Genomic DNA, 13,882 nt, shown 5'->3' with positions numbered 1-13,882 from the left:
GGTGGGATAAATTCAGTGGAATGAGAAGCGATCTGCATTGGAATAACATGGAACCATTGGTATGTAAAACTAGTAGTACTGTCAAGCAGGTGTTTCAGGTAGAAGTAGCTACATTCCTACAGGAGAAAGATCTCCCTGAATGTTAAAGGGAACAGCAGATGAAATCAGATAGTATATGAAACAAGTGAATAACTCCAATGAGATCTCGGCTAAATATGCTAAGCTGCAAAACAAATTGAGGCAACAGCAGTTAACAGAAAAGAGCAAAAGTGTCCTTTATGGGCACATCAGTAGTGAGTAGTAAGACCAGATTTGAGGCTAATGAGGGATAAAAGCTTATAAATATTCTGCCAGTCTTTACTAAGGAAAAGCATGTTGCCAGTAAATCAGATTGGGGAGATAACAGAATGTGTAGGAGCAAGTTCTAGAATGGCTGGATCTGTTTAACATAAATGAACCACTTGATCCAGATGTTTCCTCAGCAAAAAGATGCATCACAAAGTTTGGTGGTTGCAGAACATACTGCTGTAATATTTGTATTCTACATGGCTACCAAAAAGGTGACAGGAGGAACAGAAAGTAGATTTAAAACCTTTTTGTAAATACATGTATGGGCAGTTAACCTAACCTTAGTTGCCCTTAAAAATAGGCACTTTGAAAAGTTCAAGTTAATAATTAGAAGTGAGTACATACTAGTCAAAAGCTACTAACTGAATCTTTTGTTTTTGGTAACCCAGAAAGTTGATGAAGGGTCTCCGGTAGATGGTGTTTGTAAAGTCCCATGCGAAAGGCAGTTAGAAAAATTGAGTGCCAAGTTATTAAAGGATCTGCAGCTACATGGATTGGTAATTGGCATAAAGCCAGAAAGTAGGGAGCTGCAATAAATGGATATTTTTCAGAACAGAGGATGGCAAAAACCTGTGTTCCAAGACCTTGGTGCTAGGACCACTTGAGGCCCTCCATTGGTCAGGGTCAACCATGGATGTTACATCCCAGCTATCTATATGATACACAAGCCAGGGCAATATGATATGGGAGAGCAAGCTGTTGCCCATGTAGTAGGCTCCCCCTCCCCAAGCAGCTGATGAATCCAAAGGAACAACAGGAACCGCTAGAGTTTGGCACCCGCAGCGTCACAGGAGTTGTCAGTCAGTATTAAACACAATATAGAACTGCCTTGCGGATTCCAGCTCCAGATTTTTCCTCGGGATTCACTCCCAAAGCCTTCCCCATGAGTGGGTATAGCTGTAAGGCAGCGGGAGGTTTGAGATCAATTTTTCTTTTCCTAGATGAGCTGCCAACCACAGCTGATGAGCCCCAACTGGTTTTCAGGCACGAGTAACCCATCTTCGCCCAGGAGCTGAACTTTGTTGTCAGAGACTATTTGAGACACACGCCACTGGAAGCATTTAATAGGTAGTGGTCTATGGTTTTCTATGGTTTCTATGTGTGCAGGTCAGTGGGACTAGGCAGAAAATGGTTCGGCACAGCCAAGAAGGGCCAAAAGGCCTGTTTCTGTGCTGTAGTTTCTATGGTCCTGGTCCCCAATACTTAGATATAGGCGTGCAGATGACAAAATTTGTAAGTATAGTAAAGAAAACAGATAGCCTGATTGATTGGGCAAATTGGTGGAAACCAAAAAGAAATTCTGTTCTGAAATTAGACTGCAGATGGAGTTCTCCTTGGAGCATGAAGTTGAGGGAGTTTTGATTATTACCATAAGACACAGGAGCAGAATTAGGCCAGTCAGCCCGTCGAGTCTGTCCTGCCATTCCATCATGGCTGATCCATTATCCATCACAATCCCATTCTCCTCCCTTTTCCCTGTAACCTTTGATGCCCTGACCAAGAATCTATCGAACTCCACTTTAAATATACTCAATGACCTGGCCTCCAAAGCTGTCCGTAGCAAAAAATTCCACACCTTTACCACGCTCTGGCTAAAGAAATTCCTTCTCATCTCTATTTTAACTGGACGTCCTCTATTCTGAGGCTGTGTCCTATGGTCCTAGACTCGCCCACTATAGGAAACATCCTCTCCACATCCACTCTGTCTAGGCCTTTCAATATTCGATGAATTTCAATGAACAACAACCCCCCCCCCATTCTTCTAACCCTTTAATTCCCAGAATCATTCTAGTGAACCTCCTCTGAAACTTCTCCAATACCAGCACATCTTTTATTAGATAAGGGGCCCAAAACTGCTCACAGTACTCCATGTGATCTGACCAATGCCTTGTAAAGCCTCAGCATCACATCCTTGCTCTGATATTTTAGTCCTCTAACGTTGCATTTGCCTTCCTTACCACTGACTCAACCTGCAAGTTAGCATTTAGGGAATCCCAAATCCCTTTGCACCACTGATTGTTGAATTTTCTCCCAATTTAGAAAATAGTCTACACCTTTATTCCTTCTACCAAAGTGCACGATCGTACTATGTTCCATCTGCCGCTTTTTTATCCAGTCCCCTAATCTGTCCTAGTCCTTCTTCAGACTCCCTGCTTCCTCAACACTACCTGCTCCTCCCCCTAGCTTTGTATCGTCTGCAAACTTCACCACAAAGCCATCAATTCCATCATCCAAATCAACGTGAAAGGCAGTGGTCCCAGTACCAGTCCCTGCAGAACATCACTAGTCACTGAGAGCCAACCAGAAAAGGCCCCCTTTATTCCCACTCTTTGCTTCATGCCAGTCAGCCCGTCTTCTATCCATGTTTATATCTTTCCTATAATACCATGGGCCCTTAGCTTGTTAAGCAGCTTTGTGTGTGGCACTGTGTCAAAGGCTTTCTGAAAATCCAAGTAAACAACATTCATTGACTCTCCTTTGTGCCTCCAAGTACCCTGAAACATCATCTTTAACAATGAACTCCAACATCTTCACAACCACTGAAGTCAGGCTGACTGGCATATAATATCCTTTCTTCTGCCTCCCTCCCTTCTTAAAGAGTGGAGCGAGATCTGCAATTTTCCAGTCCTCCAGGACGATTCCAGGATCAAAAGTATTTCTTGAAAGATCATTACTACCCACAACCTCTTCAGCTACCTCTTTCAGAACCCTGGGGTGTAGTCCATCTGATGCGTCCACCATTTCTTTGTCCCCATTACTACCTCTCTGCTTCACTTTCCAGTTGCCCAATAGCCACTCTTGCCTCTCTTATTCTTTATATATCTGAAAAATCTTTGGGATCATCTTTGGCTAGTTTTTTCTCTCCTTATCACTTTTTTGGTTGCCTTCCATTGATTATTAAAAGCTTCACATTCCCTAATTTTTACTGCATTATATGTCCTCTCGTTTTCATGCCAAATTTGACTTACCTTGTCGGCCATGGTTGCCTCATCCTCCTTTTAGAATACACTTCCTTGGGAAGTGTGTTGGGCACGTGGCCAAGTCGTTAAGGCATTCGTCTAGTGATCTGAAGGTCGCTAGTTCAAGCCTCAGCTGTGGCAGTGTGTTTATGTCCTGGAGCAAGGCAGTTAACCACACATTGCTCTAGTGTCTGTGCCAGGAATGGCGCCCCACACAGACTTTCAATCTGCGCCTTGTAAGGCATGAAAATGCCCGACGTAGGCCTCTCACATTCCCCTCCCCCCTCCTTGAGATGCATCTATGCTGTGCATTCCAAATTGCTCCTGAAGCTCTAGCCATTGATGTTCTACCATTATCCCTGCTCATAACCCCTTCCAATCAACTTTGGCCAGCTCCTCTCTCATGCCTCTGTAATTCCCTTTACTCCACTGTAATACTGATGCATCTGATTTGAGCTTCTCCCTTCAAACTGCAGGGTGAATTTGATTATATTATGATCACTGCTTCCTGAGGGTTGCTTTATCTTTCAAATCTGGTTCATTAGACAACACCCAATGCAAAATTGCCTTTACATTAGTGGGCTCAACCTCAAGTTGTTCTAAAACAATGATCTCGTAGGCATTCTACAGATTTCCTCTCCTGGGATCCAGCACTAATCAATCTCAATATTGAAATCCCCCATGACTATTGTAAAATTGGTCTTATTACAGACTTTTCTATTTCCTGTTGGAATTTATATAACACACATCCTGGATGCTGTTCAGAGGCCTGTATATAACTCCCATCGAGTCTTTTTACACTTGCGGTTTCTTAATTCTACCCAGGAGGATTCTGATCCTACGTCACCTCTTTCTAAGGATTTGATTCTTTTTTTTAACCAACAGAGTCACACCATCCCCACTACCTTCCTACCTGTCCTTCTTAGATGTTAAGATCCCAACTATGACCTTCTTTCAGCCACAACTCAGTGATGCCCACAATGTCATGCCTGCCAACCTCCAACTGCGCTACAAGATCATCGACCTTATTCTGTATACTGCATGCATTCAAATATAACACCTTCAGTCCTGTATTCATCATCCTTTGCGATTTCGCCCTTATGTTACACTCCAAATCATCCCACAGACAACAGCTTTGCCCTATCATCTACCTGTCTTTCCTCACAGTCTCACTACACACTGCATTGACTTTATACCAATTGTCCCACCCTCAGCCACTCTGATTCCATTCCCCCTGACAAATTAGTTTAAACCCTACTCAACAGCTCTAGCCAACCTGCCTGCAAGGTTACTGGTCCTCCTCACGTTCAGGTGTATGCTGTCCTTTTGGTGCAGATCATACCTTCCTCAGAAGAGATCCCAATGATCCAGAAATCTGAAACCCAGCCCCCTGCACAGCTTTCCTCAGCCACTCACACAAAGTGCTGGAGGAACTCAGCAGGCCAAGCAGCATCTATGGAAAAGAGTAAACAGTTGATGTTTTGGGTCAAGACTTAACTACTTGGACACTGCTGAGTTCCTCCACAATTTTGTGTGTGTTGCTTAGATTTTCTCATGTTTATTCATCAACCACTCATTCAGCTGTACTATTATCCTATTCTGCCCTGACGACCACGTGGTACTAGAGTAATCCAGAGATTACTACCTTGGAGGTGCTGCTCTTCAGCCTTTTCCCTAACTCCCTATACTCACTGCACAGGACCTGTTCCCCCTTTCTACCCGTGTCTTTGGTGCCAATGTGCACCACAACCTCTGGGTGCTCACCCTCCCTCCTGAGGATCTTCTGTAGTCGCCCTGAGACACTGGGAGGCAACACACAATCCTGGCTTCTCCTTCTCAGCCACAAAATCTGCTGTCCGTCCCCCTCATAAGTGAGTCTCCTATCGCTTTTGCTATCACTGAATTAGACAGCTAAAATTGAGAGAAGCTGTTCCCATTATTGAACAATTGGAGGTCAAGAGGAAATTGGTAAGTATGAAGAAAATATTTCACTAAGTAGAAAATAGTTGATGGTCTGGAACTCGTTACAGATACAACGATGGGAACAATCAATCATGGCTTTCAAAAGGAAACTAGATAGGTGCTTGAAGCAATAATTTGCAGGGCTATTTGACAAAAGGAAACAATGGGACTGACAACATTGTTCGGTTGGTATAAATGGACAAGCAGGGTGGCTATTGTTGGGAGTAGGCCAGCGGTGAGAGTAGGAGTGTCAGATTTTGGCTCAAAGGAGGCTTCGGCTCGAAAGAGGCATTGGCTCTGGGTAAGCTTCTGTTAAGGTTCTTTTTCCCCCTCTTCCTGTACCTAGTGTAGTAAATGGCCGTTGTGTGTTCTTCATGCCAGATGTTGAAATCCTGGGAGACCCAGAGTCTCCCAGAGAACTACATCTGTGTGAAGTGCATCCAGCTGCAACTCCTTGAAGACTGTGTTAGGGATCTGGAGCAGCAGCTGGATGACCTTCAGCTTGTACGATACAGAGTGAGAAGATAATCGATCAGAGTTACAGGGAAGTATTCACCCCTAAGTTGCTGTCAGGAGAAATGAAAATGTGAATAGGCAGTTAGCTCAGAGCAACTAAAAGAATCATTAGGAGGGAAAAGATGAAATATAAAAGCAAGCTTGCAAACAATATCAAAGTGGATAGTAAAAGCTTTTTCGAGTATATAAAAATAAAAGAGAGATAAGAGTGGGTATAGGACTGCTAGAAAATGAGGCTGGATAAATAATAATGGGGGACAAGGAGCTGCCGGATGAACCGATTGAGTATTTTACATCAGTCTTCACTGTGGAAGACACTAGCAGTGTGCCAGGTGTTGAAGGATGCGAGGGACAAGAAGTGAGTGCAGTTACTATTACAAGGGAGAAGGTGCTTAAAAAGCTGAAAGACCCAAGGGTACCCAAGTCACTCCGGCTGAGTGAACTGCATCCTAGGGTTCTGAAAGAGGTAGCGGTAGAGATTATGGAGGCATTAGTAATGATCTTTCAAAAATCTTTGGACTCTGGCATGGTGCCAGAGGACCGGAAAATTGCAAATGTCACTCCATTCTTTAAGAAAGGAGGAAGGCAGCAGAAAGGAAATTATAGACCAGTTAGCCTGACCTTAGTGGTTGGGAAGATGTTATAGAGTCAATTGTTAAGGATGAAGTTATGGAGTACTTGGTGACACAGGATAAGATCGGACAAAGTCAGCATGGTTTCCTTCAGGGAAAATCTTCCCTAACGAACCTGTTGGAATTCTTTCAGGAGATTACAAATAGGATAGATAAAGGGGATGCAGTGGATGTTGTATATTTGGACTTTCATAAGGCCTTTGACAAGATGCCAAAGGCTCCTTACCATGAGGCTGCTTACCAAGTTAGAGCCCATGGTATTACAGGAAAGTTACTGGCATGGTTAGAGCATTGGCTGATTGGTAGGAGGCAGCAAGGGGGAATAAAGGATCCTTTTCTGGTTGGCTGCCAGTGACTAGCAGTGTTGAACACTGCTTTTTATGCTGTACATAAATGATTTAGATGATGGAATAGATGGCTTTGTTGCCAAGTTTGCAGATGATACGAAGATTGGTGGAGGGGCAGATAGTGTTGAGGAAACAGGTAGGGTGCTGAAGGACTAAGATACGGAGAATGGGCAAGAAAGTGGCAGATTGAATACGATGTTGGAAAATGCATGGTCATGCACTTTGGTAGTAGAAATAAATGTGCAAACTATTTTCTAAATGGGGACAAAATCTAAAAATTTGAGATGCAAAGGGACTTGGGAGTCCTTGTGCAGAACAACCTAAAGGTTAACTTGCAGGTTAAGTCAGTGGTGAGGAAGGCAAATGCAATGTTAGCATTCATTTCAAGAGGTTTAGAATACAAGAGCAAGGACGTGATGCTGAGGCCTTATAAGGCACTGGTGAGCCTCACCTTGAGTATTGTGAACAGTTTTGGGCCCCTCATCTAAGAAAAGATGTGCTGGCGTTGGAGAGGGTCCAGAGGAGGTTCACAAGGGTGATTCCGGGAATGAAAAGGGTTACCATAAGAGGAACGTTTCATAGCTCTGGGTCTGTACTCACTGGAATTTAGAAGGATGTGGGGGGGCGGGGGGTGGAGGATCTCATTGAAATCTTTTGAATGTTGAAAGGCCTAGACAGAGTAGATGTGGAAAGGACGTTTCCCATAGTGGGAGAGTCTAGGACAAGAGGGCACAGCCTCGGGATAGAGGAGCGTCCATTTAAAACAGCTGCGGAGAAATTTCTTCAGCCAGAGGGTCTTGAATTTGTGGAATTTGTTACCACAGGCAGCTGTGGAGGCCAGGTAACTGGGTGTATTTAAGATACAGCTTGATAGGTTCTTGATTGGACATGGTATCAAAGGTTACGAGGAGAAGGCCAGGGAGTGGGGAAAAAGGATCAGCCATGATTGAATGGCGGAGCAGACTCGATGAGCCAAATGGCCTAATTCTGCTCCGATGTCTTACGGGCTGAATACTCTTCAATCCTGAAATAGTTCTGAGATTCTACTAAATGTGAAGCCTTCTTGAACTTAAAAACTTAAAGAGCATATGATAACAAACTGATACAAAAATCTTGGTTATTTCGTAGGCTTGTTTAAATTGTTCCGTGAATCAAATAATTAAATCCTGAAGTTAGGAACCTTACACAATTTTTAATTTAATTAGATTTAGTGACTTTTTTGGATGAATACTTTAAGGATAATTAAGGAAATACTTCTAAGAATATCTGGAGGAACAGCAAGGGAGTGGGTGGAATTGAATAGATCTTTCAGAAGTCCAAGGCATATTGTATCCAATGCAAGCCTACTATGCTTTGAAAGTATTTGATTGCTTATCTGCGAGAAGGTACACATTTTTGGACATTACCTTTGTCTGTCAATTCTCCTTTGTGTGATGAAGGGTTTTCAACCCGAGCGAGCAGATTTTCACGAGACTGGGTTAAAAGTGTTGTGAAATTTTCCACTGTTGAAGCAAACTGCTCAATAGTATTTTTTACAGATGCCAGCACCTACATAAACAAAAAAACAGAACAGTCAAAGCTTTGGCATTTCTTCTATTTGGTTGAATAAACTGCTAGAAAAATTGTGTATTGTTTTAAATTTTGCTTAACAGTTAGGTAAACAAATAAGAATGAGGAAAAGTAGGGCATTTGGATCCTCAAGCCTGAATTTCTTAAGATTATGGATGGCCTGAGTATAATTTCAACTCTGCCTGCCTATTTGCTGTTTCCTTTCATTTCTTTGTTTGTCAAGCATCTGCCCACCTTGGCTTTAAAATACTCACTCTTTTTCCACTGCCTTTTGAAGTGGGTTCCAAAGTCTTGCTACCCTCATCCTCACAGATAAATGGAAGTTCTCACTGTCTTCTATGGGTAAGTTCATTTTAAAACAGCAACTAAAGAGTACTATTTCCCTACATTTTTATTCCACTACCCTGGCAAAAACCGTTCAGTTAGCTTTCCTGATTCCCCTCTTCACCTGCCTACTAACCTTTTATAAACCACGCAAAGAACGCTCAGCACAATCTGCAACTCTGTGATCTCTCACCATTTATATCATTTGTTGCTTTTATTCCTAGTATAATTAATTTCATATTTCTTCACAATATATTTAATTTGCCAGATCTTTACCCACACACATTTTATTATATTAATATTTAATTAATATTTACAATGATTAATATTAATTAATATTTACAGTTATTGGTATTAATTAATAATTGTGATTATTGCTATTAATTAATATTTGCAAATATTAATATTAATTAATGTTTACAATTATTATATTGTCAGCTTTGGATACATTTAAAAATTGAAATAGATACGAATTCAGAAACATTGCCTGATAGTGTAAATCAAATGCATTGACAAAATAATTCAAAGAAAATTTATTATCAAAGTACATATAAAAGGTTAAAGGCATCCATTAGTCTTGTGAGACCATGGATCTGCGCCTGGAAAGTCTTCACGCTCCAGCGCGCAGGCCTGGGCAAGGTTGTATGGAAGACCAGCAGTTGCCCATGCTGCAAGTCTCCCCTCTCCACGACACCAATATTGTCCAAGGGAAGGGCATTAGGACCCATACAGCTTGGCACCAGTGTTGTTGCAGAGCAATGTGTGATTAAGTGCCTTGTTCAAGGACACAACACGTTGCCTCGGCTGGGGCTCGAACTCATGACCTTCAGGTAGCTAGTCCAGTGCCCTAACCCAGGGGTCCCCAACCTTCTTTGCACTGAGGACCGGTTTAATATTGACAATAATCTTGCGGACCGGCCGATCTGGGCGGGGGGGGGGGGATAGGGTTGTCAACAGAGAAGAGTAGCAGTCAAATACGTTGGGTTTACCCCGAGAAAGACTACAATAACCATGAAGCCTTGCGCGGGCACCAGTGCACATGCATGACTAGTGAATACGCGTATGTGCCGATTTTTCTCTACAAATTGTTTTTGGCGATTCTGTTCGGGGGGGAAATCACGACAGGAATATAGGTGATAAGCTGCTAATACACTCAATTATGTTTCTAAAAGGGTTTATCTAACGAATTTAACATTAAACACACAGTGTATATTTTCCTCGCATGAATATAGTGATAAGTCAATCTGCTGAGTGCAGATCAGTGGGACTAGGTGAGAGTAGCATTCAGCATGGACTAGAAGGGCTGAGATGGCCAGTTTCCGTGCTGTGAATGTTATATAAGACAATAGACAATAGGTGCAGAAGTAGACCATTCAGCCCTTTGCATCATTTTAAGTAACATAGAAACATAGAAACATAGAAAATAGGTGCAGGAGTAGGCCATTCGGCCCTTCGAGCCTGCACCGCCATTTATTATGATCATGGCTGATCATCCAACTCAGAACCCAGCCTTCCCTCCATACCCCCTGACCCCTGTAGCCACAAGGGCCATATCTAACTTCCTTTTAAACATAGCTAATGAACTGGCCTCAACAGTTTGCTGTGGCAGAGAATTCCACAGATTCACCACTCTCTGTGTGAAGAAGTTTTTCCTAACCTCGGTCCTAAAAGGCTTCCCCTCTATCCTCAAACTGTGACCCCTCGTTCTAGACCTCCCCAACATCGGGAACAATCTTCCTGCATCTAGCCTGTCCAATCCCTTTAGGATCTTATACGTTTCAATCAGATCCCCCCTCAATCTTCTAAATTCCAACGAGTACAAGCCCAGTTCATCCAGTCTTTCTTCATATGAAAGACCTGCCATCCCAGGAATCAATCTGGTGAACCTTCTTTGTACTCCCTCTATGGCAAAGATGTCTTTCCTCAGATTAGGGGACCAAAACTGCACACAATACTCCAGGTGTGGTCTCACCAAGGCCTTGTACAACTGCAGTAGTACCTCCCTGCTCCTGTACTCGAATCCTCTCGCTATAAATGCCAGCATACCGTTCGCCTTTTTCACCGCCTGCTGTACCTGCATGCCCACTTTCAATGACTGGTGTATAATGACACCCAGGTCTCGTTGCACCTCCCCTTTTCCTAATCGGCCACCATTCAGATAATAATCTGTTTTCCTATTTTTGCCACCAAAGTGGATAACTTCACATTTATCCACATTAAATTGCATCTGCCATGAGTTTGCCCACTCACCCAACCTATCCAAGTCACCCTGCATCCTCTTAGCATCCTCCTCACTGCTAACACTGCCACCCAGCTTCGTGTCATCCGCAAACTTGGAGATGCTGCATTTAATTCCCTCATCCAAGTCATTAATATATATTGTAAACAACTGGGGTCCCAGCACTGAGCCTTGCGGTACCCCACTAGTCACCGCCTGCCATTCTGAAAAGGTCCCGTTTATTCCCACTCTTTGCTTCCTGTCTGCTAACCAATTCTCCACCCACACCAATACCTTACCCCCAATACCGTGTGCTTTAAGTTTGCACACTAATCTCCTATGTGGGACCTTGTCAAAAGCCTTTTGAAAATCCAAATATACCACATCCACTGGTTCTCCCCTATCCACTCTACTAGTTACATCCTCAAAAAATTCTATGAGATTCGTCAGACATGATTTTCCTTTCACAAATCCATGCTGACTTTGTCCGATCATTTCACCGCTTTCCAAATGTGCTGTTATCACATCCTTGATAACTGACTCCAGCAGTTTCCCCACCACCGACGTTAGGCTAACCGGCCTATAATTCCCCGGTTTCTCTCTCCCTCCTTTTTTAAAAAGTGGGGTTACATTAGCCACCCTCCAATCCTCAGGAACTAGTCCAGAATCTAACGAGTTTTGAAAAATTATCACTAATGCATCCACTATTTCTTGGGCCACTTCCTTAAGCACTCTGGGATGCAGACCATCTGGCCCTGGGGATTTATCTGCCTTCAATCCCTTCAATTTACCTAACACCACTTCCCTACTAACATGTATTTCGCTCAGTTCCTCCATCTCACTGGACCCTCTGTCCCTTACTATTTCTGGAAGATTATTTATGTCCTCCTTAGTGAAGACAGAACCAAAGTAATTATTCAATTGGTCTGCCATGTCCTTGCTCCCCATAATCAATTCACCTGTTTCTGTTTGCAGGGGACCTACATTTGTCTTTATCAGTCTTTTCCTTTTTACATATCTATAAAAGCTTTTACAGTCCGTTTTTATGTTCTCTGCCAGTTTTCTCTCATAATCTTTTTTCCCCTTCCTAATTAAGCCCTTTGTCCTCCTCTGCTGAACTCTGAATTTCTCCCAGTCCTCAGGTGAGCCACTTTCTCTGGCTAATTTGTATGCTACTTCTTTGGAATTGATACTATCCCTAATTTCTCTTGTCAGCCACGGGTGCACTACCTTCCTTGATTTATTCTTTTGCCAAACTGGGATGAACAATTGTTGTAGTTCATCCATGCAACCTTTAAATGCCTGCCATTGCATATCCACCGTCAATCCTTGAAGTGTCATTTGCCAGTCTATCTTAGCTAATTCATGTCTCATACCTTCAAAGTTACCCCTCTTTAAGTTCAGAACCTTTGTTTCTGAATTAACTACGTCACTCTCCATGTTAATGAAGAATTCCACCATATTATGGTCACTCTTACCCAAGGGGCCTCTCACGACAAGATCGCTAATTAACCCTTCCTCATTGCTCAAAACCCAGTCCAGAATAGCCTGCTCTCTAGTCGGTTCCTCGACATGTTGGTTCAAAAAACCATCCCGCATACATTCCAAGAAATCCTCTTCCTCAGCACCTTTACCAATTTGGTTCACCCAGTCTACATGTAGATTGAGGTCACCCATTATAACTGCTGTTCCTTTATTGCACACATTTCTAATTTCCTGTTTAATACCATCTCCGACCTCACTACTACTGTTAGGTGGCCTGTACACAACTCCCACCAGCGTCTTCTGCCCCTTAGTGTTACGCAGCTCTACCCATATCGATTCCACATCTTCCCGGCTTATGTCCTTCCTTTCTATTGCGTTAATCTCTTTTTTAACCAGCAACGCCACCCCACCTCCCCTTCCTTCGTGTCTATCCCTCCTGAATATTGAATATCCCTGAACGTTGAGCTCCCATCCCTGGTCACCCTGGAGCCATGTCTCTGTGATCCCAACTATATCATAATCATTAATAACAATCTGCACTTTCAATTCATCCACCTTATTACGAATGCTCCTTGCATTGACACATAAAGCCTTCAGGCACTCTTTTACAACTCTCTTAGCCCTTTTTAATGCTTGCCCTGGATTTGTCGGCCTGCCACTTTTACTTTTCCCCTTTGTACTTTTTGCTTCTACGCTCACTTTACACCCCTCTGTCTCTCTGCACTGGTTCCCATCCCTCTGTTGTGAACTAACCTCCTCACACCTAGCCGCTTTAATTTGATTCCCACCCCCCAACCATTCTAGTTTAAAGTCACCTCAGTAGCCCCCGCTAATCTCCCTGCCAGGATATTGGTCCCCCGAGGATTTAAGTGTAACCCGTCCTTTTTGTACAGGTCACACCTGCGCCAAAAGAGGTCCCAATGATCCAAAAACTTGAATCCCTGCCCCCTGCTCCAATCCCTCAGCCACGCATTTATCCTCCACCTCATCGCATTCCTACTCTCACTGTCGCGTGGCACAGGCAGTAATCCCGAGATTACTACCTTTGCGGTCCTTTTTCTCAACTCCCTTCCTAGCTCCCTATATTCTTCTTTCAGGACCTCATCCCTTTTCCTACCTATGTCATTGGTACCTATATGTACCAGGACCTCTGGCTCTTCACCCTCCCACTTCAGGATATCTTGGACACGATCAGAAATATCCCGGACCCTGGCACCAGGGAGGCAAACTACCATCCGAGTCTCTGGACTGCGTCCACAGAATCGCCTATCTGACCCCCTTACTATCGAGTCCCCTATCACAACTGCCCTCCTCTTCCTTGCCCTACCCTTCTGAGCTACAGGGCCAGACTCTGTAACGTTTGGATATTAAACACACAGCACATATTTTCCCCGTATGAACATATAAAATCATTGCAATGCACCAATATTGCTGTATCAGGGGGAGCCCTGGGCTTGTTTCCCTGCAACAAGACGGTCCCATCGAGGGGTGATGGGAGACAGCGATACTCAAAAGGGGTTC

At 43.4% G+C, this 13,882-nt stretch overlaps 1 protein-coding gene across 6 annotated transcripts in view; it reads right to left on the bottom strand.

The window, feature by feature from the left end:
- The window catches only part of fhip1aa (FHF complex subunit HOOK interacting protein 1Aa), a 140,920-nt gene that overhangs the window by 2,231 nt on the left and 124,807 nt on the right, over positions 1-13,882 (bottom strand). For all 6 annotated transcript variants that reach the window (XM_063046469.1, XM_063046470.1, XM_063046467.1 and 3 more), the window contains one exon: positions 8,172-8,313. In XM_063046469.1, coding sequence (XP_062902539.1) covers positions 8,172-8,313 — 142 coding nt within the window. The remainder of the gene's footprint in view (positions 1-8,171; positions 8,314-13,882) is intronic.

This window comes from Mobula hypostoma, chromosome 4 (assembly GCF_963921235.1).
Source record: "Mobula hypostoma chromosome 4, sMobHyp1.1, whole genome shotgun sequence".
NCBI classification, from domain to species: Eukaryota; Metazoa; Chordata; class Chondrichthyes; order Myliobatiformes; family Myliobatidae; genus Mobula; species Mobula hypostoma.
Note: the sequence above shows the minus strand (reverse complement) of the source record. Positions and strands in the feature narration are given on the sequence as shown.